Source organism: Onychostruthus taczanowskii, unplaced genomic scaffold, assembly GCF_017590055.1.
Source record: "Onychostruthus taczanowskii isolate IOZ18803 unplaced genomic scaffold, ASM1759005v1 scaffold44, whole genome shotgun sequence".
In the NCBI taxonomy this organism is placed as follows: domain Eukaryota; kingdom Metazoa; phylum Chordata; class Aves; order Passeriformes; family Passeridae; genus Onychostruthus; species Onychostruthus taczanowskii.
Genome location: NW_024501903.1, coordinates 5,468,020 through 5,495,445, shown reverse-complemented (window position 1 = coordinate 5,495,445; position 27,426 = coordinate 5,468,020). Strand labels below are relative to the sequence as shown.

The 27,426-nt window shown below is 42.8% G+C and overlaps 2 protein-coding genes across 5 annotated transcripts; one reads left to right on the top strand and one right to left on the bottom strand.

The window, feature by feature from the left end:
* Nucleotides 1-728: 728 nt before the first annotated feature.
* On the top strand, nucleotides 729-19,048 carry ANKRD42 (ankyrin repeat domain 42). Its single transcript, XM_041414129.1, is given in 14 exon segments — nucleotides 729-841; nucleotides 1,610-1,763; nucleotides 2,155-2,318; nucleotides 3,861-3,968; nucleotides 4,285-4,404; nucleotides 5,007-5,142; nucleotides 8,002-8,202; nucleotides 8,531-8,656; nucleotides 10,338-10,443; nucleotides 11,049-11,224; nucleotides 11,628-11,754; nucleotides 14,272-14,416; nucleotides 15,580-15,699; nucleotides 17,992-19,048. Coding segments are annotated over 13 exon segments (1,581 nt in total). The 5' UTR covers nucleotides 729-841; nucleotides 1,610-1,744; the 3' UTR covers nucleotides 18,025-19,048.
* On the bottom strand, nucleotides 16,537-27,108 carry CCDC90B (coiled-coil domain containing 90B). 4 transcript variants are annotated; one of them, XM_041414132.1, is made up of 10 exons: nucleotides 26,787-27,096; nucleotides 25,159-25,278; nucleotides 22,909-22,973; nucleotides 22,457-22,560; nucleotides 21,090-21,191; nucleotides 20,400-20,441; nucleotides 20,244-20,315; nucleotides 20,109-20,162; nucleotides 19,057-19,171; nucleotides 16,537-17,918 (listed from the first exon to the last, which is right to left on the bottom strand). In XM_041414132.1, exons 4-10 carry the CDS (start codon nucleotides 22,475-22,477, stop codon nucleotides 17,863-17,865), a joined length of 462 nt encoding a protein of 153 aa, XP_041270066.1. In that variant the 5' UTR covers nucleotides 22,478-22,560; nucleotides 22,909-22,973; nucleotides 25,159-25,278; nucleotides 26,787-27,096; the 3' UTR covers nucleotides 16,537-17,862. The 4 variants fall into 4 exon arrangements, with proteins under 4 accessions (XP_041270066.1, XP_041270067.1, XP_041270064.1 ...); XM_041414133.1 differs by having other exon boundaries at nucleotides 26,982-27,003; XM_041414130.1 differs by lacking the exon at nucleotides 22,909-22,973 and having other exon boundaries at nucleotides 26,982-27,108.
* Nucleotides 27,109-27,426: the final 318 nt, after the last annotated feature.

Genomic DNA, 27,426 nt, shown 5'->3' with positions numbered 1-27,426 from the left:
GCCATTTTCCTCCGCGGGAAGGGCGAGCCCGGGGCCCATGGCAACGCCGGGGCGGGGAGCAGCAGCAGCTGGAGGGAACTGCTCCAGGCGACCGCGGCGAGCTGCCGGCCCCTGTGCTGCGAGGGGCGGCTGTGCCCCGCTCCGGCCGGTGAGACCGCTCCGCCCCTCCTCCGCCTGCTCCTTCCCCCGGCCCCTCGCCGCGGCCGGCCCTGTGGGGCGGGGCGGGACGGGCTCTCCCGAGCCCCCGGGTCTGTGGCACGGGGCTCCGCCGGGATGCATACACAGCAGGAGGAGGCTCCATAGCCACCAAAAGCTCAGCGAAAGGCGGTGTTCGGCGCCGGGCGGCCGGGCCCTCCCCCTGCCCCGGGCCTGGCAGCTCCGCCTCCGCCCGGGCGGGACCGGCCGGGTCGGGCCGGGTCGGGCCGGCGGCTCCCGCGGCGCTGGCGCTGACAAAGCCGAGCTCCGGGGGATTGGGTTTGTGTGTTACGGAAACATCGCAACACCTGAATTGTGCCTTTCCCTATTCCGAGCCATGCCCTTCACTTAATCTCTTTAACTGGATTTTCGGCCGGTACCGATCTCAAAGTGCTTACTGAATTCTTTCTGCAAAGTTTTCTCCCAGAACATTGAACGAGTGTTTGATAACAGTTTTTGGTTAAAAAAAAAAAAAAAAATTGCACTAGAATTGTGGAGCCTGGCCTTCGCTTTCAACATCAATGTGTCTTCTTACAGAATTGATGTTAACAGTTTTTTTCTGAGCTTCAGTCCCAGGCTGCCACCTTTGTCTTGTGCCAAGAAGCCAGTGCAGCCACCCGCCCTTGGCGTTTGTCTTCGTGCAGTAGTAGGTATCCAGGGGGAGAGGGGAGACAAAATTCTTTCTGCTGGTGGGCCTTGTTTGCTTTCCTTCTGGGTTAAGGGAAAAAAAAAAAAAAGTTGCCTTGAACTTGCTGTACTGAAACATTGTGTTAAACATGAGAAGTTTGCCGAGCAGTGTAATCAGCCAGGCCTGCCTGTGATGTGTCATTCAGCTGAAGTCTGTAACCCTCACTTGGTATAATGAGCAATTTCTTCCTTGGGGGAAAATTATGTCATGGTGAAACTGTTCTTCAAAATAACCTAAACAACTCAAACATGAACTAGATGACCTCTTGAGGCCCCTTCCTGCCAGAATTTTTCTGTGTTTCTGTGCTGCTGCTGCTGTTTGTTTGTACAGTGTTTTGAAGGATGGAATCCTGGTTTTGAAGTTTTCTCAGCTTTGTGCAGGGCAGTGATGCAGCCTGCCAAGCTGGGGAGGTGGAGGTGGGGTGAGACACAGGACCCAGGGGTGTGTTACAGCACGCACAGGGTGTGTTGCTGTCAGACTGGAGTGCTGGAGCTCCACTCCCCCCCCTCTCTGTAGCACCCCAAAATCTACCCGAGCTCTACTATCATACTACAGATTACATGAAAATAGGCACTGATAAACTGCAGAGGATGTTTTTAATTATATCTAGTGACTTTTTACAAATATGACAAACACGCCTGTGCAATATCTCTTTTATATTCTTTAATATTTTTTTACTCAAATTGTGTAACCGTGTTAACTGCTACTACTATTTCTTCTCCATAGGCAGAGAAGCTGAGGCACTAATACCTTGATACCTTCAGTTTTATGCTTTCTTGACTTGCTAAACAGTAGCCCAATTCTTCAGGACTTCCAGCAGTGTGAAATGTAATCAGAGTGTTGGTGCATTTTGGTACTGGGATGATGACTACTGCAGAAGGTGAATACTAATTGGTTTAGGTTCCTTTCATTTTTGGCTATCTGAAGTCAGCCCCCTTAGCCATTAGATCTACTTACATCTCATATTTCTGTTTACAAGTGTTGTCAAGGTATCAAGATGTTGCAAGGAGTTTGGATATGTAATTCTCATTGTTTCCAGTCATGTAGTTAATCAGTGGAAAGGCCTGAAGGGAGAACCCATGTCATTTGATACCATGGCTTGGTGACAAAGATTTTTTTTTTTCTTTCATCCTACTGCTTCTACATTTAGAGTTTGATTCTGTGCCATGAATGTCAACTCTGATATTTTTTTGATTCATCACACATTCTCTGTCTCTTAAATGTTGCTGATTTAAGCAGTGGACTAATGCCCTTTTATTACTCCTCACTAGTTGTCAAGAAGAAGCAAAATTACACTAGTGTGCATGAAGCAGTGAAAGCTGGTGATGTAGAACAGCTTGCATCGATGATAAAAAATGGAGCCAGTATTAATGAAGTGGATGTAGTTCACAAATTCACACCCTTGCAGTGTGCTGCCCACTCGGGAAGTCTGGAGGTAAAACATTACCTTATTGTATAGTATAGCTGGGCTTTTATATGTTCATATTTCCTTCTTTGGGAGAGGCTGAACAAAACATTGCTATGACCAGACTAAATCAATAATCTTTGCCTGTTTTTCTTATTTAATATATTCACCAAGGGCAGGAGTACAGGATTTTTGATTTTATTTTTTTCTTTCTGAAGACCCAGGAAATTTACCTAATCAGCTCTGCTGTATTTTATGAAATAATTTGGTTTCTTACTCTGAGCAAAATGTGCTTTATGGCCTCCCTTTCAGACTTATGACCTTCTTTTGTCTCTACTGCATTTTCACCTTCTCTTGAGACACCTAGAAAACCCTGTAGGATGTGTAAAATGTTCTGAAGGTGCCTGAAACAGGTGAATAGTGACATGAAAATATGTTCATTCTGCTTACCAATGTCCCATGCCTCATTCCCCATAGAAGTAGTCCTAATACATTTTATTTTAATAAATGAAACTGTTGAATAATGGTAGAGAAATCAGCAGGTGATTGCATCAGTATTTTAAACTTCCAGAAAGACTGAACTGCTGTGTTCAGCACAACATTTTCCTTCTTCTTGCAGCCTCCTTGTTCATTGTCCACAGCAATCTAAACTTGAAGCAGCAAGGCCATCTGTGTCCCAAAAGAAAAAACATGAAGTTCTTGCTAGACTCAAGAATTGCTAAGTGCAGAGCTGCTTCTGGAATGCAGAGACACTGTCAAGAAAATGCTAATCATCATGCTAGCCCCAAAACCAGATTACTTACCTACCCTTTCTGCCTCTATAAGTTCTGCCATTTTTCATTTGACTCTCCTACTTTGCAATCAGTCTGTTAGACTTTATTGAATTATCTGTCATCTGTTTGTCACTAAGCTCCTTGGCAGAAATAGTGGAGGAAGCTGTAAGGTGGCCTGAAAGAAGATAATAAATCATAATAATATATAATAAAAAGTTCTAACTGTTCCTCTAGCTGTCTTTGGATATTTCATAAAGCTTTCCATTTCAGGCAATGATATCTGCTGGAAAAAGATGAATAAAACAAAACTAGGCCACGGAAGGATGAGAAGAGAGATGGGATTACATATGCCTAAGAAGCCTAATAATTTAAATGAGTCTTTAAATTTAGACGTGATTTTTTTTCTGCCATTAATTTTAGCTGGAATTCATGTGAGCATGTTTGCATTGTTTTTCCCAGTGCTTTTACCTCATGCCATATGAATACTCTCACAGATTACATTTTAAATCTGGAAGAGTGAAATGTTAAAGTCATACTGTAACATTGATACTAGGATCTGAATTAGTAGGTTATTTGCACATTTTGAACCCTTGGGTGAATCCTGGAAAGTATAACTTACCCATAACTTCCTATGGCACAAATACCTGTTTAAGGCATGCTCTGGGGTCTCCTATTTCCATAAGGAAGTATTCCAACACTGTTTTGAAATGCAACTTTGCTGGATAAATTCTAGCTGAAACGTGCCTCAGAGACACGATGGGAATAGTTACATAAAAAGCCCTTTGGTTTTGTTGAGCAGTGCCTTCAGTGGCTGCTCTGGCATGGAGCTGACACCGCACGCGTGACTGTGAGAGGCTGGACAGCGGCTCACCTGGCGGCCATCCGAGGGCAGGATGCCTGCATGCAGGTACTGCAAATCCTCACTAGCAAAAGCTAGTAGGACAGACCTTAATACTGGACAAATTCATTATGAAGATCAGCTGAGGGAGCCCCTCAGGGAGCTATGAGTAGCTCATCTTGATGTCTTGACATGTCAAATTAAGTTAGTAATTTTCAAAGCTGAGCACTCATTTGCGCTGTCTGTGCAAACAGATCTGTTTTGTGCAATACCAGACCCCTGAGGTCAGCCCAGAGTTATCCTGCTGGTCATCATAAACCATCCTTCTGGGAAATGTTTGCTTTTTCATCTTGTGAAATGAACGTGTTCTTTGCATTTCTTCCAGGCCCTGTTACTGAGCGGAGCGGACGCAGCAGCTCGGGACGAGCGCGGGTGCACGGCCTCGCACCTGGCTGCAGCCCACGGGCACTCGTACACGCTGCACAGCCTGCTGCGCACGGGCGCGGTGAGACTCCTGCCGCCAGGCACGCTGCACTCCCCAAGCCTCTCTCGAGCAAAACTCTCCCTCGCTTAAACTGACGTTTAGGGCTGTGGATTAATTACTGTGGGGGGATTTATTCCGTGGGTAAATTCCCGTTTTTTTAGATTGTGATATACATTTAGGGACGTGATCAAAAAATGTAGAGAGAATCTATAATGTGAGTAAATCACCTTCCGCTGAGGATGGCGTTAGTTGAGCATCAGGTACTGGGGTGATGGTAATTTTTTGCAGTTCTAAAAATCTTCTATAGTAAAGGAGACATAAACTTAAAAAAAAGGAAAATTAGTCCTGATGCTTATTTAAGGAATAATGACCAATGCAGGTCATTATGATGATAAAAACGTGTCTAAAAATGTACTTTTTCTAAGTGTATTAAGTAAAAGCAAGAACCTGTGAAAAGTACCTGTCTTGAAACTGGAACTGCGTATAATGCATAAACTTTGGAAAATGTTACTTGGTTTGATTTAAATAATTTAACACAATGAACAGCTGATTCCCATATATAAAATTTGTCTTGTGTCTTAGGATTCAGAAGTGAATGAATTAACCTGCTACTTTCATTTTAGGATGTAAATGTTTCAGACAGGAATGACTGGAAACCTGTTCATTATGCTGCTTTTCACGGTCGCTTGGGATGTTTGCAGCTTCTTGTTCGATGGGGAGCGTGTGTAGATGATGTGGATAACAATGGAAACCTTCCAGGTATATCAGGATAAATCATGTTTACATCCTTTTGTTTACAGTTGTTGTGAAATGTGATGATTGAGCAAATTATAACTAATGCACAGCAGCAACATTTGCTATTTGATTCCATGCAATCCACATTCATTTTTCCAATGATGGGAGGATTTATAAAATCCAAAGTGTTACTCTGTTGGTGACAGTATCCCATTCACTTCCTGCTGCTGCTAGCAGGGTTGAGAGCTCTCAAATGCTGGGATGTGGAGCAGGCTGAGCCTGACTGGGAGCAGGTGAGCAGCATCTCCTCTGTGTGTGTGTGTGATGGAGCTCGTGTGCCAGTGGAGGTCCCAGGAGAAGGACAGGTGGGGGGGGGGGCAGTTTCAGCTGCTGTGTGCTACTTTTTGACTTGATGCCAGTGTGATGAGGTTCTGGTGTGTTTGCATGCAAATTTTTATATCCCATTGTTTCTTAACTGATTTTGTAAAACAGTTGTTTTAATTTTCCTGTCATTTCTTCATCTTGATTTCTGGAATACTGCTTTTTCTGGATTATCTGTAACTTATTTTCATAATTATCAGTGTATTCACTTCAGCATAAAAATTTGCCAGTGATTGTTCCTTGCTTTTTGTATTTTCTCCAGTATCCCTCTCCCTAACATACAATATCCTCTGTAAGCTCAATGGTATTGTTCCTGTCTTGGATTCTCCTTGCATACTTTCCCTTTTAGCATGTTCCTTCTAATAGTTTATCACATTATTTGTTCCAAAGAGCATATGTTTTTCTCTACAACTTGTACAGAGTTATCTTTATAAATCCCTTCTTAAAATCTTTTACCCTCTACTAAGGACTACTTATCTAGGAAAGAGATAGCCATGCTGTGTTTTGCAAACCTGGGTCTTGTTAAAGGATGTGAGGCTCCTACATCCCAGCAGGAGATCTGGTGCATTAGCAATAAGGGTCAGGATGTGAGGCACCCTGGGGGCAGCATGGAAGGCAGATTTATTTGCATTTGGGAACACTTCCCTGATAACAGACTTCTGTGGAGAGAAAGCAGATGCCAGCGCAGTTCTACTTAAATGCTCTGTATTAAATGGTTAGGAGAAAACTGCTTTTGTTGTACTTTGACATCTACAGAAGCTTGATCTTCCAACCTTTGTTCTGTTTCATTTGATCATGTTATCTCCTAAAGGAAAGAGGATATTTTGGAACATGGCTAGGAACAGATTAGTAGAAGTACTGTGCAAACCAGCTTGTTGTCTGCTTGTGTAACAGAAGTGAACTTAAATTATCTTTACGCGCTTCAGCTTCAAGATTAGCTGAATGGTGCAATAATTTTTCCTAAGAGAATACTGGAAGAAATTATTTGAGGTTGCAGTGCCAGGCACCTGAAACTTAAAAACTGTCTGCATCTTTTGTATACCTGTGTTACAGCAAGGGGGTCTAATTATCTTTGCTAATTTCCTTGCCAATATTTTGGAAGAAAAAAAAAATTGTGTCTCATTCAATGAGCATAGAATGGGCTGTGCTTATTAACTGAACATTTCAATTTGCTTTCTCTGTGTATTCATTTTTGGGCCACGTCCATGCTTCTTTTATTGCTCACTAGTCAAACCTATTCTAAATATTTTTCACAGACACAATTTTTTGACTTGTGGCTTTGAGAAGAGTGAATATTGTTAGTCTGATTTTATTAAAGTCAAGATGAAACACAGAGAAGTTGGGACACCAACAGATTTTAGGTATCTGAAAATGGATTCGTGAGGGTTGAGTCAGTTTTTCACTAGGTGACTTACCTTTAGCATGGTACCCTTCTTTTCCCTTCTCCCTGAGAACCTAACTCACTGACTAAAATTCAGACAATGGCAACAACTGCCCTTATTTCAGTGAAGCTCACATTTTAAACAATCATCTGTACAGGGGTATTGTCAACTTGCTGTAAAACCATTGTCCATAATCTTGTAGAGCAATTATGCTCTGGAAAGCTGTGGATGATTTGGTTTGCTATATATAGTATGGTTTCTTGTGTATGCCAAAAATGAATTTGTGTATGCCAAAATGGGTTTTTTGGGTCCTGTGTACATTGTTGTTTATGAAGATAGTGAGATTCTTAACTGGAGACAAATTAATCCTTTTGTCTCTAGAACATCAGCCAGCTGCTATAGAGCATTTTCATGGAGCGAGAGATCATAACAAGCATTTATTTGGCAAGTTCTTCTCATTAATGGGATTAGAGGCAATTACTTATGTCAAACGAGTCAGCATGTGTTTGGTACCTCTTTTGTTGTTATAGGCCCAGCACTGTAGCATTATTAAATAAGTAAACCTCTGCATAACCTAAAGGTCAGGTGAGGAATGTACCTTCAAATATTTTGTCCAGTAAAGCACCTGTCACTGTTCTCATTTTATGGGTGAGGTAAGCAAGGGTGTGATGCAACTTGTTTGTGGTGGCACAGTAGAGCCTAAAGCAGAAATGGCCTTAGCTCCTAATCAAGGACAGTGCTTGCTGTCCCCCTGTAAGGAGTATCTCTGGGACAGCAGGGAGATCCATGTTCCTGGGGAAGTGAGGCCCCAGCAGTGCACTCTGGGCTAGGCCTCGGTGCTCTGTTGGGAGTCTGTTTTGTCTCCTGCAGTCAGCTCCACCAGGGAATCATCTTTGCAGATCTCAACCTTGGCAACTTTACCTCCTTTGCCTAGAGCTGAACTGTGTCCTGGGTGGGAGCTGAACATCCACAGTTCAGCTGAGGCTGCTCTTCCCCTTGTGCAGTGTTGGATGGCTCATGTGCTGGTAGATGGGCCAGCTCTAACCAGTGGTGGGAGCGTTGCTTTCTCAGTGGGCAGCAGGGCTCAGCTCTAGCACCCTTTGTTTCATTTGTGCTGCAGCACATCTGGCAGCAGTGGAAGGACACTTGCATTGCTTTAAGTTCTTGGTCAGGAAAATGGCCAGTGTTACGCACGCTCTGAAAGCCAGGAATGACCATGGAGAGACTCCAAGGGACTTGGCTGAACGGTTCTACAAAGATAATATTCTGCAATATATTGATGGTGTGGAAAAAGAGGAGGAACATCCAGAGACACAGGAAGGTGAGTGTATATCAAGATACACTTTAAAAAGGCATTATGTGTAATTCTGCAGAAGTACACAAACATGTACTTGTTATTTCAGGTCAGTGAAATTAATCTCTTAACTGCATGAGATGCCTGTAGCCATAACTAAGACATGTTTAGTCAAGTGTCTAGTGAGCACTGCTGGTTACACAGCTGCATTTCAGCTGATTAAGGAGCATTATCCTTGCTACCTCTGAAGTGTCCATACATAAGTAGCTATGAGAGGTGAGCTGTGAGACAAATACCGGCATATTCAGTAGAACTGCTGGCATCTGCTTGAAAACATGTGCCTTTTTATTTTCAGTTTTAGCTTTCCCAGGTCATGATGCAGCTTTCAATGGGGACTTACTAGTGGTTAGAAGACTAGTGAGAAGTGGAGTAATCAACATTAATGAGCGGGACGATAAGGGATCCACTCTCCTTCACAAAGGTCAGTAAATATGATCTGTGTTTCAGCTTGTTACTCTTTGTTGTTGATTTATTTACTTTGTTTTTCAAGTGGCTGCTTATCAGATAAACTTAATGAAAAACAGCATCTCATTTCTTAAGGACTTGGAAAGGCAGCCCCAAACTCCATATTTTGTAATGCATGTGTGCATGGGTCACTTTGAAAACAATACAGCCAAGCTCAAGTCAAGGAAAAAGAGCTTACAATGAAGAGAAATCAACATCTAAATGGAAAACTAAGTAGCTCTGACATTTATTTACTATTTGTCTATCAATATCATGTCAGGTTTGTTGGAATTAATCCTGGTTTTCAGTGATGGAGAAAGAACAGATCAAGCACATGAATTCCAGCTTTGAATGATAAGCAAGGCTATATTCTAGCTGTAAAAGTTTTTAATTTTCACTTAGTTTAATGTAACTAAATAGTTCTGATTTTTTTTTTTTTTTAATCGGCAAGATGTGGCTTTTAGAAACATCTGTCTGGCTAAGTATAAGAATGATCTGTATTGTGGCCTGGGACTTTGTTTCCTGAACACATCAGTACTGTGGGGATATGTTGTAAAAACTACAACAAAGTAATTTGGTAGGATGTTGTGAAGAAAGGTAAACTTCTGGTTGACACTTTGACATGTAGTGGACTGCTGGCATTACAGAAAAAATGGTTGATTATTTTGTGTTTGGGGTTTCACAGTATTGTCTGAAAGAAGAAACAAAAGATGAAAGAAAGAGGGAAGCATTTTTGTAATATGCTTTTAGCAAATTTCCTACATTTCTTTTTGACTAGATATATAGTAGGATTTTAAAAAAACATAATTGAAGTTCTTATTAAAATAACTGATATGTAGCTATTTTAAAATCCCACTTTCTTTTCTTGGAATGATACCGACCTATAGTTATTTCATCCCCAGTGTTTCCATGCTGATGTTGTAACTTCATTTGCTTTTCTCAGTGAGAAAACAAATAAAAATATCCAACAGGGAGTGCTGTCAAGAAATGGATTTATTCTTCCTTGAGAAAAATCAATGTACAGTTTCATCTAGACTTGCCAAATACCATCTTCCATAAGTGAGACATTGTTTCTGGCACCATGTGGTGGGAGCAGTGGCCATGGCACATCATATGAGTAGGGTTGTGTTAGGATGCTGCTGAGAGCTGCTGCCTTGAGTGTCTGCCCCAAGAAATTCTGTACCTTCAGCTCCAGCACAAAGCCCTGCTTCTCTCTCCTGAGACACAGCACACACCCCACAGGCTGGGGCTGCCAGCTGTGTCTGACCCCTGCGAGCCCAGAGCCAGGGAGAGGTGACAGCGCTTGGCTGCCAAACTGTGGCATGCATGCCTTTCTTACTGGGGCAGCAGTTTTTTGTGTGTCTTGTGCTTTGTACATGAGACTGAGCAAATTTAGCTCGTGTTCAGCAAGAGCTGCCAGTACATTTCCAGAACTAGAAAGAGCCACCAACCACTCTGCATGCTCTTCCCCAAAACTGTGTGTACCCAAGTGATTGTCAGCATCTTGACACAGAGGCTCCTCTTGAAATAGTATCTCCCTTGTAGTGTCTTAGTGAACCCAATCTCTGACATGTCTAAAAATGACAAGAGGAGGACATTTTAGCTTTGAAACACTTCAGTTGTATATAATTGACTTGTGTATGCCTTCCTTCTCTTAGCTGCTGAACAGGGGCATGTCCATTGCTTACAGTGGTTGGCTGAAATGGGAGCTGACTGTAACATTACAAATGATGCTGGAGAGACTCCAAAGGATGTAGCCAAGAGGTAGCAGTACATATCCTGTAGCTCTGACACTTATTTACTTACTATTTGAGTATCAATATCATGTCAACTTTGTTGGAGTTAATCCTGATTTTCAGTGATGGAGAAAAAACAGATCAAACTTATGAATTCCAGCTCTGAGTGATAAGAAAGGTTGTATTGTAGCTATAATATTGTAACTACAAAAGGTTTTAATTTTCACTTAATTTAATTTTATTTTTAGTGAGGTCAGACACAAAAGAGGAAAACTAGCTCATTTGCCAGAGGACAGCTTTGAGCCTGTATGCTCACAGTTTGCTGTACAAAGTAAATGAGAAGTAGCAGATGCCAGCTGATTTTTGCATTAATAAAAATAACGCAGATTCTGATGAGATTCAATTAAGAAACCCTGCAAATGAAAGAGATGCCTCTGATGTAGGAGCCATTGCCATAAGATTCCATCGAGGCAGAGCTCATGCCATAAGAATGCTACAAAAAGCAGATAGATAGTTGTAGTGTGTGTACAGGGCTTCCTTTAGCTCTGAAACCCCTCTGATAAATGGGAACATGGGCAGTTTGAGAGTTTCTACCACACGTGTTTTTCCACATTTTAACTGTTCTCTGTGCAGATTTGGCCACTTGGCAGCTGTGGAACTTCTGACACCAAGAACCAGAAACAGCAACTCTAGTGATGAAGAACTAGATGCAAACAACATCAAGTTTTTTGAAACACATGGTGTAGAAGGGAGTACAGATAGCAAAGAAGATTTAACCCTGGATAAAGCAGAGAAAATGAATGCACGCAGTAAGCACTCTATTTCCATCATTCCTTGTTTGCAAAAGTTGTTATCAAGACATTATAGTCCTAATTAGGACAGTCCCAGCCAACTGCTCTAATCTTTTTGTTATGAGATGGTTGACAGGATATCTGTAGTACTGAGCATTGAAACAAATTGTGGAATATTAGAAAGCAAGCAGAAGGCAATCAGATCATAATTGTTATATCATTTTAATCCATGTTGGTGCAACAGTGTTGGACTGCTATTTGTTTTTGACATCTGCTTGCTGTGTGGGTGTCAGGTGTAGCTCAGTGTTTGCTGAGCAGTCTGATTTCTGCTCTCACGTTTGTGAGACTATTTTCCAGACTATTGGATTTCAGCATGACTGTCTTCTTGCATTTTACCTACCTGGAGAACTCTGTCTTACAGTAAGGGCCTATAACAAGATTAAAGAACTTCAGAGACTTCTAGAAATTGCCTACAACAACTACAGACAGCTGGGGGGAGTAACTGAAGAGGAGAGGAAGATGAGACAAGAAGAAAGGAAAGTTGAGAAGTAAGGTCATTCTGCCCTGCTAATGTTTAACTCTGTGGGACCCATTTTAAATCCTCATTTAAAGCTGATTTACACTCAAATTTGCATTTGGCCATTCTGTCTTTTCCACTTACCAACTTCAACCAGCCCAAAAGAAATGAACTGCAGCAATTTGTCTGGCTATTTCTAAACTTCTACCACCAGGATAAGCCCCACAACACAAGTGCTTGATAGGTCCATGACTCTTGTGCGAGATCATCTCTTCAGTCTTTAGGTTTTTCTGCAGATGTGTGTAGTAGGTCTGATAGCTTCTGGCTGCTTTGTCCTTCAGGAAATCTGAATATAGGCAAAAGTCTTAGCATGGCTTGGATGGAAGTGCATATACAGCAGAGATGGGAAAAAAGCAACTATCAGCAAACCTGGCCTTGCATGTGAAGCATTGTTCATAAGGTCTAATTCTCAATGTCTCCATTAAATCAAATGGTTCTGTTAGGTTGGTCAGGTGATTTGATGGACAGACTGTCTACATTTCAAAGAAAAGTCTATCAGAGATGTAGAGATTTAACAATACTGCAGCCTCCAAAGACAGGCCTGTCTCCATGTCTGCCTGTCAAAGAGTTGGCTGCCCTCTGTTCTCAGTCTCTGTAGATAACCACCTCCATCATATGTTAGGGCCAACCCAAACCACTGTCTTTATCTGGTCACTGAGAGGAGACTGTCGGGGAGGATTATATGCCATGAAGAAGACAGCAGATTTAGCAATCTGTGTGGATCTGAAGCAGATAATAGGTGTCACAGATTGCAACTAAGTACTTTGTTTTACAGCCATATCTGAGCCAGGAAACTGAGGTCAGGATTTCATCTGGTTTCAGGTCACCCTTTGACTTAGCTTATGCTGAAAGTCCATCTTGTTCAACTTGATATGTATACAATAGGTAACAGACACCTCTGTCCAAGTTAGTTGTCATGAGCTCCTTTTTCAGCTTCTTGGAGAGGTGTAGGCACTTCCCGGGCATAATTAGACGTGTACTTCAGGATGAGACTCATCACTTCTAGAAGTGTCTCTCCTGGTTTTAGAGGAGAGTGACCAGCTTAAGTGTTGATGCCCACATTAAAAGGTCAGAGCAATCTGGTTTTAATGATGGAAAAGTCACTGTTGACTAATGACAGACAGGGAAGTTAATTTTGGATAGAGCAGCTGCTCAAAAACTAACAATGTCTATAAGAAGGCTCTGCTGGGGCTCTTTAAGTGGTGTTGCTTTCTCTGGCATGTGTGGCTAAACTATAAAAATTGTGAGGTTCTCTGAAGGGTTTCTTCCACCTGTGAAGACTAGAAAGCATCCCTAGCTCTAAACTCTTCTTTTGAAAAGAAATGTGGCTTCTCAGAATACCTGCCTACCCTTCTCAGGGTACCTATCTGTAGATAAACCCCAAGGTGCTTGTATTGTCAGCCAGAAAACCTCATTATTGATAAAATACCTAATGACAACACCATTTTGTTAGATGAAAAGCAGGAGTTGCCACTTGGGAAGGCCACTGTAGAGCAGATTTTGAAGATTTCTGCTTTAGTCCAGGTTTTTTGGCTGTTAGAGGCCTGGTGTGAATCACTTCACAGTGCTTTAACCAGGGTTCGTTGCAGGAAATTGTCACCATGGGTGTGCCACACAGTTTGGGAGCTGTGCCTCTTTAATTGGAAGCATGGAAGAAGTCAGCTATCCCCTGAGCACAGGCCATTCTTGCAGTGTCAGTAAGGCTGATTGGTAGCTCAAAGGGCCTGAGTCAGGAATTCCTTACTCTGAGAAACAGAAACATGGAAACATGGTAGGTCTTGCTGAGAGCCTTCCCCCTGTGTTTGAATGCATAGGGCAGATATCTCCCCTTTCCTTTTACTGAGCTTCCATCCTTGTAGCTGTGATAATTCATCCTGATACATAAGAGAGCCAGCTCAACTGCAGAGACTCAGTTTATGTGTGAATTATGTGTCAGCTAAACAGTTCCAGGAATCTCAAATAATTTAGGAGCCCTTGAGGGTGTGGCCAGTGAGATCTTGTGCAACTGTGTATAAGCCAGTCATGCAAACTGTGATCTGAACATTCCTCATCCGTGCCTAAGCCAATCAATAGGAAGGATGTAGAAGGACCAGATGTGAATGAGAAGGCTGCCCCTGACCTTTCCAGAATGCTGCCGGCTTTGTGCTTTTTCTCTGTTTCATAAGAACTTCGTTGCTACTTGGGCACTTCTCCCTCCCCCGCAGCTGGAGCTTGGCCCGGGCACAGGCAGCGCGGCCCGGGCTCGGTGTGCGGGCAGACGGCTCCATCTCGTGGACCCATCGCTGAGCACCGCTGGCAGCCGAGCAAGGAGAGCTGCTGCTCAGCGCTGTCACCAAGGGTCCGGAGCCTGAGCACAGCTGCCGTGAGGCGTGCTGCGCTGCTTTCTGCGTGACTGACCTGTTCCCTGGCAAGGCACTGCGCCACGTGGAGCAGCCGGGGCAGCTTTGGATGTACTTCGTGCTCTGGTTGTCTCTTTTGCTTTTGGCAGGGCTGTGAGGGAGCTGGAGGCCCAGCTGGAATATGAGTGAGTCAGGCGGGAGAAGCTGGAGAGCCAGCTGGATGATTACCGTGCTGAGATAAACCAGCTCCGAGAGGGCCGGGGGAAAACCCGCACCGCCTCTGCTGCCTCCGAGGTGAGTATCCCACCAGCTCCCCGGGCCTGGCACAGAGGCCCCTGCCTGTTGCTTGTGTGTGCTTGTTCCCTCTGTTAGAGGGCACAGTCTACAGAAAATGTGCTGAAGTGAGCAGGAGCCCTCGTCTGGCCTTGACAGTGTCTCTGCTGTGAAAGAGTATTGGTTTCTTTCCCTGAGAAATCCTGGCAGAGAAGCACTGCTATTCTTCATCTTAATGTTCACCTAAGGAGTGGGCTGATCCTGAGTACTTCCATACTGCATATCCAGTGACTGGCAGTTTCCCTCGGCTGAGACCTGGTGTCTGAGACTCGAGCGGTGCTTCAGGAGAGGTGTCCCAGCCTGCACGGCGGTAGAGATTCCTACCATGGGTCCCCAGAGGGGGACAAATTCAGTAACAGGGACTTGATCCATGTCACAGCATCTGGAGTCAGTCAGGCATACTGAATGAGAGCCCAAGATCTCATAGAAAATTCATGGAGAGAATTCAGTCTGTTAGGGAAAGGAACAGTACATGCAGCACTAGAAGTTCTCAGACAGAGGTTCTATTTTGAATTTAAAATTAAGCTCTTTTTATATGATAGAGACATAAGAGGGAAGGGGACACTAACACTGCAAGCAGCCAGTCGGTGATGATGTTTCTATTTTTTTATTTTTCACCTGTACAATGGATGGCAATAGATGATGGTGCTTCTATTTTTTGGGGGCATTTTTATTTCCCAGACTATTTCCCACCTTTTCAGTCAATTGCCTCTGCAGTCCTTTGGTTTTGTGCTTCTTGGTGGAATCTCAGGCTCTGGATGCTAGGTGCCACAGCTGTATTTCAGAGAGGCCAGCTGCACTTTTTCAAGGATGTTTCTGCTTCTCAGCCTTGTGATTGCCAGGCTGGCAAACATTTTCTTTGTCAGTATTTTTCATTAGGCAGGGTTTTTTTTTTTTTTTTTGTTATTTAGTTGGCTTCTAACCAAGCAGCCTTTCTGGCTGAGTGACTGCTACAGCCAGGGGACCTTCAAGTCTCACACTGCTGTGCTGCCATCCCATGCCCCTGGACTGTGCTCTGCCCTCAGCTTCAGTCTGAACACAGTATTCTGTGGTTACTCCCAGACATAGATTTTCACATCCTTCCAGCGGTTCCTGTTCAATGGCTGCAGTATTCTTGGTTTCAGGAAGCTGAGACAATGACCAAGTCTCGCAAAGACGAAGATAAAGAAGCAGTCAGCCTGCAGCCCAGGAGGAGTGCGACTACACTGAGGAACGAACCTCAAAGGAGGGGCAGCAGACTGGAGGTACAAAAGCAATATTCCAGATAATGCCAAGTGTTTGCACAGCTGAGCTCTACAGACGAGCTGTGGGTCTCTACCCTACCTTTTACTGATCGGTTTTTAGTTCTCCAGTTCTCTGGCCTAAAAACAAGAAAGTCACAGGCCTCGTAATTCTGAGGAATGCATCTCCATTCACTGGTCTATTTTGTATTGCCACCTTAGGATGGAAAAAGTGCACATTACCTCCTGGCATATTCAGTGTGGAAGCTGAATAGTGGATGGGAGAACTGCTTCTCAGCTGCAGAGAGGTGCCAGGCCCCTTGGTTTTCATCTTTAAGCATTCCTAAAGGCAGGAAGTGACTCCTTTGTGAGGTGCCAGATGACCTGCAGCAGTTGGTCTCTGAGTCTAACTCAGGGCTGAAGGGTTTACTAAGTTAGGGAGCAACCTGTAGTTAGAAAAGGCAACCCTGACCTCTCCTCCATACCTAAAAACCATTTAATGACTACACATATAAAAGGTTTTCTGTCAGCTGTGTGCTATTGTGAAATTATTTTCCCTCTGGAACGCTCATTTTGAGACTTAGAAGATAATTATTTTAGTGTCAGTCCTAATCTGTCCTCTCCTTAGTACCAAAGAAAACTTAATCTCTGAGAATTTCAAAGATACTGAAAAATAAAAATCCATGTTTTTGTGTGCACCATGAAGGAGAGGCATGCTGACTTAACAGCATATGCCTTGCATCAAGAGCCTGCTTCAGGGTGTGTGAAAGGGTGGTGGTGACAAGCTGCACCAGAAGAGCTATTTCCTCCATCACCACTGGTGCTAAACTTTCATGCAGAAATTCTCAGTCAGACAGCAAATATAAGAAATTAATTTTATTTTTCTGAATGAAGATGATAAATAATTTAATGCAGGGAACATAAGAATTGGCAGAATACCAGAAATTCAACTGTAAACAGAATAAAACAGCAATAAAAAAAATTGCCAGTAGTCAGTACTACAATAGTCCTTAGCCCATAAAAGGCCTATTCTTACTTCAAAGTTAATCCAGAAAGACTTAAAAAAAATGTATTATACTAAAAGAATCAAACCAAGCATATGCATTTGTACTCAATAAGATTGAACTGCTTCACTTTTGGAAGGCAGCCACTTGTGTTGCAACTCTGCAACAGGAGCTGTCAAGTCCTTTCAGAAGGCAGTGTCAGACACGAGGGTCAGTGTGTCCCACAGGATTACAAAAGAGCCTGGAGGAGGGGGGAGGAGGATCACCACCACCACCACCCTGGCACCACTGAGATTCTGAGTATTTCCATTTTAAAAGCCAGATACTATGCCCAGAAAATATGTGCAGGTTTCTTGGAAATACTCTGCACTACTTGATGGGGGAAGTTAAGAGCATTTATGTCTCAGGGCTCCACACAGCTGCTGGGAGTGAAGGCATTTCCCCTTTGAAAGGCAAAGACAGAGAAGTTTCCCCCTTCTTTGGACCTCTGGGCTTACAGAAATTGCAGGAGATACAAACAAAAATCTATAGAGACATTTTGTACGTGAGATTTTGAATTAATGTAAATCAGTTTTCAAGGAAAAAAAAGGGTTCTTTAGTAAAGGCCCTGGAGTGTGTTTTTACATATGAAGATATGTGATTAGGGTTTCAATTCAAAACACCAAAGGGTTTCAATTAAAAAAACCCAAAGCTTCAATTCATCAAAAATTGAGGAACAGACTGGCAGCAAAATCCCGAACCTATGTTCAAGATTAATTTACTTGGGTCAGATTAGGTAGGTTGAAATCTGGTATTAGCATCCCCCTACTGGGGAACTCTAATTTGGGAATTGTATTCCCATTTCTAGAGTATATAAAAATGTTTAATGTTTCCATTTTGAAAGGAGCTGAGAGTGAGAATTTTCCAGAAAGAAAACTGATTTAATTCTAAAAGATATCAGGAAACTTTCTGGTATAGTGTAAGAAATACTTTGAAACAAATATAGTATTGAATAGGAGGCAATGAAATATTACTATTTGGCTACTTCCCCCCACTTATTTTGATCTTCAGTGTTACATATTCAGAAAGCATTTTTATTATACAGTTAGAATATCAAAACCAAAAGGTGCCAAGGTCATCATCCAAGTGGTGTTGCTTGGGTGGCCTTTTCTGTCTGTATCTAGTGCAGTCATTCCATGTAGATCTATTTCCAGAACCTGTAAAACCCCAGTGCTATTGCTAGGCAAGTGAACACTGAAGCTGTTAAAAAAAAATACAAAACACAAAGAAAGGAGATAATTAGCTGAATGCTGTTGTACCACTTTATCCATAGAGGAAATTGGCTGCAAACAGATGGAAGAATTAACTCTAGAGAAGAGCCTCCTAAAGCTCCCAGATTGCTGCAGGTGCGGCAGAACAATTCCAGAAGCCAATGGCTGGTCTCAGATGCCGTGCCCTGCTCAGCAGCAGTACTGAGATGTGAGGCCCAGTGCAGCAGCCTGAGGAGCCACGTTTTCAGGGACACATCCTAACAACTAAGCTGGATACCTCAGAGCACCACAGGCTACAGGGGCTTGTACTACTGCCACACAGCTACTGGAAACTGCGCTACAGGAGACCAGGGCTCACATCAGACATCCCAGATTTGCCATGGAACCAAAATGACAATGAATTTGAAAATGAGCTCTCAAACACTGCAGCAGCCCTGAAGCCTGACGAGTTGTCTTTTGGACTTGTTATGCTGCTGTTTCAATTAGTGTTAGAATAAAGCTAATTACATTTTCCTTTGAACTTATTCTCACTTCCAGATATAATGCATTGCTCTCTTTTTATCCAGCTCCTACACAACAAAAACTTCACTGGTTATGTACATATTGAGAAGACTAATCTCAAACTATATTTTTGAATAAGCAGAAATTTGTTCTGCTTGGCAGGGGGAAAGTACAAGTCCTGCCTCAGAGAAACTGTGTCTGTGGAGACTCAATGGGAGGCAGAACTGGTCACTCTCAGACCAGTCCTGAATGACAACAAACCTTCAGGGTAATGTAAATGACCTCAGCAAAACTTCTGTAGCAACTCCATCACATCAATGGCTGCTGCAGCAAGCAGAGGTACTGTCACACTGGGTAAGGCATTTAGGCTTTTAATTTTTTTTAAACCATGTCCATATTCATCCTAATCCCAGTTCTGGGCACAATCCTAGTCCCGTGGTGGCATGCTCCCAGCTCTTCTGTGTTCTCTGTCACATTTCTTCCAGCTGGAGGGGGAAAGGGAGAGGATCTCCACCCAATCCCAGTAGCCTGTTGCTACAGTTGACCTCATTTAGCATATACTTCTGAACAGAATTTTATACAGCCACAATCCAGTACCAGTACTCACCTCCTTGCCTGTCACATACCTGCCAAATAGCGAATGGTATCAAGTTTATTCGATTCCATGAGTGTTTTTAAGGAAGCTATTTCAGTGTCAATTTTATTACTGATTTCTGAGATAATGCTGTTCGTATTTGCATCCTGAAATATTAAAAGACAGCATATATTAGACAATGGTCTCTAGCCCCTTCAGCTTTCCAAAGCTGAACTAAAAAACCATGCTACCAGAAACAAGAACATTTCCAACCTATCACTGCTAAGAGACTTTAGAAGACAGAAAAACTTGCTTCGTACAATCTGGGAAGATTGCTGAAGGGATAGAGACAATAAAAGAGAAAACTTCAATGATCATAGAATCACAGACTGGCTTAGGTTCGAAGGGACCTTAAAGACCATCTTCTTCCAACCCTCCTGCCATGGGCAGGGACACCTTTCACTAGACCAGGTTACTCAGAGCCCATCCAGTCTGGCCTTGAACACTGTCATGGATGGGGAGTCCACAACATCTCTGGGCAACCTGTGCCACTGTCTCACTGTGACCCTCATGACAGACTTTTGTCTCTGATGTGCCAGTGCCTCCTGAAGGAGATACTCTACAGCACACAGAACAGTATTCCTGCATTTCTGAAAAACAAAGGTTTAAACATTCACAAGGCATATCACAAAAACAGAAGATATGCTCAAGATGGGACATGGTACCTCTTCAGCCCCATAGACTTTGGTGTCCTCTAGCAGCTTTGGGACCTCCAGCCCTTGAATTGCTTGGCTGTAGGCACCTGCACCATCCCTGTGATACAGCTCATCAGTTAACACTGGGAAAAAGGAAGCATGATAGCTCACATCCCAGCTGTGCCAGCCTGCGACAGCACTTGGGAAGCAAGGGACGAGGCTGGAATGCCTCCCTCTGCTGACTGGAGTTTAGTTTAAATCCCACAGGCAAGAAACACCTGCAACAGCCCTGAGTGATAAAGCCTGGCCTTTTGCTTTACCACACCCATAAACGTATTAGCTTTCATCAAAGTTTGGGGTTTACAGAACATGCAATGCACAACTATATCGTGCTTTGTTCAATACTTACTTTTTTATGAAACTCTGTAGTTGCTTCCATCAGTTTCCTCTCCTGATCTGTAAACTGTGGATAAAAGATAAATCACAGCTATAGCAACAGACACACAACACAGAGCTAATAAGGGCATCTCACAGACCAACTCACCATATCTGTCACCCTGCTCCTCTCCAGGTTTATGTCTAGCTTGCTGTCAGCTCGGATTTTACCGGTTTCAGTCTTTAAAACAAATTAAGATTATGAAAATAGCTACTTAACTTATTCTCCCTAATGGGAGTGTGCAGGTACTTGCTGTTTACTTACCATTAGCTGCTGTTTAACTTGATCCAATTCAATTTTCATTTTCTAAGTGCAGAGAAGAAAAAAATAAAAGATTTTTACAAATTCAGGAAACTTAACCAAATGAATCAGTGATGTAAGTGTTATCACTGCATCCATGCAATTATTCTTTCTCCATTTTTCCTCCCAATGGGGCAATTTGTTCTTGATTAAATATCCTAACTAATGTGTTCGGATGTACAAGCATATATAATCTGCTGGAAATTTTGTTCAAAATAAAGGAATTATTTTGTAACAATGATGATCTTGTTATTCTGAGTCTAAAGACAGCAGAGAAATACCAAAATACCATGAAGTAAAAGCAAAATGTGTCTCAATCACCAAATTAATTAAATTATTGCAAAGGAATGGCTGACTCCTCTACCTGCACTATATGGTTAATGGCCAGAAACTAGCAGTTACCCTTAAATAAAATTACAGAAACTGAAAAAAATGTACACATCTTAGAATCCTTTACAGAACATCTGAGGCAGGTCACAGCAAGTGAAATACATTTTTATGTGATCTCTGAAGTTGTAACATACAGACTCTTCAACTTTGATGAAAGTATCCAGAATTACTTCTACATTTATATTTTGTTCCACAAAACTGTACATCAGGTAAAACAGAACAAATACTGCAATTAAACTGCTTAATGAAGATATATATTAGTACCTCATTCTCTGCTCTCAGGTTTGCAAATTCACTTTTCTCCAGGATGACCATATCTTTTCGAATTGAGTCCAAATGTGCCATTATCTGCTGTAAAGTTATTTCCTTTGAAAAATAAAACATGCTATTGATTAAGGTGCACTCTTTCTGACAAGTAAAGAAAAAATGTTTAGGTCTGAAACGATTAAATTAGCTACTGCAAAGCCCAAAGTGGGGAGTGTCTCTAACAAGGATGTGACAGAAACGGACAATTTAATACCAGCAATTTGTTTGAAAGACTCAAGAATTTTGTGCTTTTTCTGTTGCTTTAATACACCAACTCTGAACTTAAGCAAAAAGGCCAGAGGTGTTGTTCCAAGTAGCAATGAAATAGACCTGAAACTACAGGTCACTCCAGCAGTCTCTTCCACTTTCAGTGAACATTCAGTAGCCTCAGAAGCATTAATTGTTGGTTGATCTGAATGCAGCTCTTCCTAAGCACTTCCATTTCTTGCCTACAAACTCGTTGAAAGCCAAAGACTTAATGAGTATCATACTGCCAGCTTCAAAGTCTGATGGACAGAAGTGAAACACTGCTAAAAAGCTTTGAAAAGAAAAGCCTTCCTGGGGTTTGAACTAACAAGTTCAGAATTCAACCACTACACAGGAAGAAACCCAAACCAGAAAATAAATGAAGAAACTCAGAATTTTAGAATGCTGAAAGCAACACTCCTTCTCCCAGCATATGGAAGTTACCCTCCTATTTAGCATGGAAACAGTTTTGATCATTGCCCCAGAAGGCTGTGCAAGCTGAAATTATGTGCTATTCTTCTTCAATTACTTCATGTAATTAAGCATTCATTGCTATTTTATTTGAACTGCTGAGCCTTTCTTCTAAAAAAATTTTATCTTACTGGCATTTACTTGTAATAGAAGTTGTCTAACTTTTTTTGCCTTCTAAATCTCAGCAGAAAACAAGAACTTCTGTCTGTGATTTTTTTTCATCAAAATGAAAACCTGTCTTTTTGGAAATCCTATTACATGTAAAGCATCCTAAACAGAATTTGCATGGAATTGCATTAGGTAGAAACACTGGTTTTTATAGTGTAGTCAATATTGATAATTAATATTTTAAGATGGTATGAGGCATATTATCTCCTCAGTGTAAAGGCAACTGAAGTTTTCCCAGGAATTGTAAAAGCTTCATTGTGTTCAATGAAGTAGTCAGACTTCAGTGGAAGCTGGTCAGGGCCTATCTGTTAAAATCCCAAGTGAAACTTAGGAAAACCTGGCACAGGGAGGTGTTTACAGTACTAGAGAGAGCTGCTCACTTGTGTTTTAAAGATGCACACATGAGCCTTTATAGCTAGACAGCACAGGTGAGTTTTTACCTGCTGGGCCTGTGTAACCATGTCCTTGTAGACGGTGTCTAAGCTGACGTTGGACAGGGTTATCAACGCCGACACGATGGTCTGTGCTTGCTCCTTCCCAAAGCCTGGGGACAGTTGAAGGATGACAAGTTAAGGTGGTATTAAAAATCTGGTTAAGGAGCAAAAGACACTCAAGTGTCATACCTAACTACAGTAGCACATGGGAATTCACACAATGACTCAGAACTGACAGCCAGGAGCCAGGCACTGTGACTTCAGCTAGAAAAAACAAACTTAATGCTGCAAAAATCAGAAGCCCAGCACCTTTTAATATACTGAAAGTCTAGGCATGCAGCTGACAGAAAGACCAAATTTCTTCATATGAGATCCAGCCGTTCATGCATTATAAAAATAATTTAGCAAAACTTCACTTCATAATGAACTTTCACAAATTCTGTTAAAACCAAACTTACCTTCAGCTACAAAGCATGCATTCTATAGAATAATAACAAGACATTCTGCATATATTGGAACTGTCCTGCAGAGATAAGAACATATACAAAACTGATTCTTAAACTGCTGCATCCACTGCCTGCAGAATGAACTCTTAACTGGGATTTCTACTTTCTGATGATAAAAAGTATACTTTGTAGCTTGGTGTAAATTTGAAGTGTTACAGATGATGTGTGGTGAATACTGGGGGAAAAATTGCTCTCATTTTAGCTGCATCTGGTCAAGTGCTGAGAGTTCTTGCCCTAGAGACTTATTTCCAGCAATGTGACTACTATGTTGTGTTTCAACTACCCCATCTCATAAAGTGCGCTAAATTAACACTGAAAAACACTTTCAAGGCACATATTTAGAGGCCTATGCCGCTGCACCCTTCTAAAATACTGGCACTGTCCATGTGGCACCACTGGTTCACGCGTCTAAAAAAGCTACGCATGCTTTATGACAGCTTCCTTCCACTACGAAGTGTGACAGAATTGCTTCAGTTTCCCTGAATTTTCAGGGTTACTTAAGCTCTTGCCAATTCCTTATGTTGCTCTTCCTCCACAGCAAGAAATGACTGTGTTTTATATAGATAGAAAATGAGGAAAAATTTATATAGGCAAGAGACTGGAGCCTGAAAACTGCCTAAAGCTTGAGAAAAACTAAAATGGCTCTCTTAATTTTGTGGTTTTACCTATACAGACCTGTTACCGTGGTAGAAGTATTGGTAGAAGTTATATAACAAATTAAACTGAGTAACCACTGGCACCAGACTTCACTCCACAAGTTCTAAAGGAACTTAAAGAAGAAATAGCTGAATCAGTTCCTGGGACAAGTCACATTTCACAGCCTATCGTGGTTTCCCATGGACTGGAAAAATGCAAGTGCCAGTTTTAAAAAGCAGTTCTAGAGAGATGTAGGGAAGTGCAGGCTGTCTAGTCTGACAAGCATGATAAAAATAAACATAGCAAGCAGACTACTGTTAATCTTTTAACTACTGATACATATTATCATTAGACCCAAATAGTGGAAACAATCCTAACCTCTGACTGTACAAAGTTTCTACTGTCACTTGGGATTTTAAAAAGATAGTTGCTAGTCTGATGAAGACATCAGCTCAAAGCTCAGCAGGGATGAATAAAACAAACCAAACCCTTTGAATTACTAGGAAAAGGAACAGAGAACACAACAGACATAACATTACTTTACTGTGCAAATCCATAGGACATTCAGTTGTCAAGTAATGCCAGCACTGTTCCCTGAACGCATGAAATGGAATGGAATGTGACAGAAGCAGAAAATATTAAGAGAAGGGCATAATGAATAATCAAAAATACGGAAAATCTACTGCTTCAGGAAAAATGCAACAAGCTAGGATTCTTCTCTTTGGAAAACGATGGGGCAATATGGCAGAAGTCTGCGTAATCATGAGTGACATGAGAGATTAAATGTTCACTCCTTCCCACAGAAGAGCTGAGTGGGCATCAAATTCACCTCACAGATGCCAGATTCTGCATAAGTAATACATGTGGATGTCTGAAGTTCCATGAGGAAGGATGTTCTGGATAGTAATCAGTTTATAGTGGCTCAGGGACTGCATAAACTTGTGAAAAGATTTCCACTGAAGGTTACTAAAACTCTTCACTGATTTAAAATACCTCCAGGATGACAGAAACTGGAAACTTGGAAAGCACAAGGGGATGTGTGACATACATCTGCCCTGTTATAACACTCCTCTGCAGGCTCTGACTCTCAGCTGCTGCCAGGAGACAGAACCCAGAGCTGGATGGAGTCTTTATCTGACTTCAGCAAGTCTTCCTCAAAACAGAAGAGTGGGCACTGAGAATGCATCACAGCACCGTGCTGCTGAAAATATTTCTCATTAGGAAAAAACCTTTCAGTTATTCTTAGCAGGCTAGTAGAAGGAATTTCTTGAAAAGCTTCATTTTTGCTATAGAAGTCTTTAACTGTTACATTTGTTACCTGTGTTCTGTTCCTCAGCTGGAAGACACCACATAAACCTGCCTACAGCTACCAAAGAGGTAAATCTAATGTCCCAATTGCTTGTATGGCACACCATCAGGTGTCTCTCCTTCCCCAGCCTGCTCAAGAGGCTGCCAAAACATTTTACACCACCGGGTACTGGCACTCTGGGAAAACTGACAGCACTCAAAGTTACACTACTTAATATTAAAAGCTTTCCTTTGAATTATTTGTCTGATATCACTTACCATGGGCTTCCAGATCCTGCACTAAAGCATGGGTATCAAAAGTCACCTTCCTCTGCTCCAGGGGAGTGATATCAACTCTTCTGACATCATATGACTTCCTAACCAACGTGGCAGCAAAACCTGGAAATAATCAGACATGCCTTAATCTTAGGTTGATTGTCTTATTATGCAATACACTAATCTTTATTTCTTCCATCACAGAAAAGCTGCATGGATGTTGCAACAAAAAGCTGGGTTACAGCACCCACCAGAAACCATCAACAATTTTCCACAGGGAATTTACACTAAACAGGACTTACAGATCTGTCTGAAGTGTTTTCATGTAGCTGTGCAACAGACAAGCATCCTGATACAGCACAAATAAACCCCACAGCCAATTGTTTTATAATATTTGGGAAACATCACTTAAATAATTTTTGCACTTGTAAAACACTGAATGACTTTATGCAATTAAGCATTCATTGGTGTTTTATTTAAATCGCTGAGCCTTAATTCCAACAGCTTTTTATTTTATCACAGAACCACAGAATGGTTTGGTTTGGAAGGGACCTTAAAGATCAGCTAGTTCCAACCCCCTGCCATGGGCTAGGACACCTTCCACCAGACCAGGCTGGTCAAAGCCTCACCCAACCTGGCCCTGAACGCTTCCAGGGATGTGGCATCCACAGCTTCTCCGGGCAGCCTGTGCCAGTGCCTCCCCACCCCCACAGTAAAGAATCTCCTCCTTATATGTAGTCCAAATATCTCATTTTCAGTGGTTTGTGTAGCATTTTCAGCTACAATTAAAAAAAAAAAAAAATAAACACAAGTCTTATTTTCATGATGGATGAATTTCTTGGTTCACCAGAAAAGTAACAGGGCAGTAAAAGGATATGATGTTTGTGTCTAATACCTTAGAGATCAGGAACACCTAATCTCTAAAGAGGTATTAGTTAGCCTCAGGTATTAGTTAAAGATATACTCCATGGATCTTTATGACGTGCCCTCCCACAAGCAGGTTTCACTGCTCCTCCTACTTTTATTTCAAGAATATGTTTCTCTTCACCTTATGTTTGTGTGGTTTCACATATTACAGATTCTGCTCTCATTAATTCTTTGTTATCTAAGCAGCCCTGTTACTTCTTAATCTGTTTATTTGAAACTATATGCACTGCTGGCTCTCTGCCTTAACCAAATTCTGTGTCTTACCCAGATCTTGACTCAAAAGCTTTATAACACTTAAACAACAGGGAATTTATAATTTTTTGTCGCTACTAGATAAATCAAGTCATGTGCTATCTATAAAGATTTGGCTATAACTAAACCAGCCACAGCACTCTATTATTAATGACAATATTAGAGTTAAGATGCACCAAATGCTACATACAAATAATGCAAACCATCTGAAAACATCGTTTTTATGGAGCTGTCCCAGCTTTTAAACACACTGCTCTTGTCCTCTAAACACATAGGTGGATTTTTTCACTGGGTTGATCTCGACTGGATGCTCCTCTCCCAGCCCGGAGCTAGACCAACCCGTCACCCTCTGGGTGAGGCCCCTCCGCGCCCCCGGCTGCTCCTCCCGTCCCGAACACGGCCGGACAGCCCCGTACGCCGCTCACCCGGCTGCTCCCGCCCGTGGAACTCACCCCTTGTTCCTGCCCCGAGGGAAGGCGCTCAGCGCTCCCTCACACAGCGCTCCAGGGACGCGGCCGCTCCCACGCACCGAGCCCGGCCAGCGCCCTGCGCAGCCCCAGCGCCGCTCACAGACACGGCCCGGCTCACCCGACACCGGCAGCCACCCACCCCGAGGGGCCGCAGCACGGCGCTGCGGCGCCTCTCACCTCTGCGAGGAGCCGGGGGCAGCCGGGCCGGCATCGGGAGCAGGAGCGGGCGGGCCCAGGCGCGGATGGCACCGCTGCTCCCGACGCCCCTCATGGCGCCCCAGCCCTCCGCTTCCGCCCGCTCACTGCTGCTTCCGGTCGGCCCCGCGGGGCATGCTGGGTATTGTAGTCCGCGGCCGCACGGCAGGGCTCGGCCGTAGGCGGCGCAGCGTCCCCGTGCGGATGGGAGGAGCCCAGCGCTGTGGCCGCCATATCCGTCTATGTGCGCCCTCAGCTGCCGCTGCACCGCGGGGGCTGCTCCGCCCTGTGACGCCAGGGAAGCGACCTTGAATATCATCTAGATCCAAATCCCTGCCGTGGCCAGAGACACCTTCCACCAGACCAGCTTGCTCAAAAACCTATCCCTGGCCTTGAACACTTCCAGGGATGGGGCATTCACAGCTTC

What these genes read in the sequence shown, in the direction of transcription:
- CCDC90B (XM_041414130.1), bottom strand. Translation starts at nt 27,075, where the DNA reads ATGAGGGGCGTCGGGAGCAGCGGTGCCATCCGCGCCTGGGCCCGCCCG. An exon ending in TGGTTACACAGGCCCAGCAG is followed by an intron (nt 21,192 to 22,456) that starts GTAAAAACTCAC and finishes TATTTTTCAAAG; the next exon opens with GAAATAACTTTACAGCAGAT. An exon ending in CTACAGAGTTTCATAAAAAA is followed by an intron (nt 19,172 to 20,108) that starts GTAAGTATTGAA and finishes TTAATATTTCAG; the next exon opens with GATGCAAATACGAACAGCAT.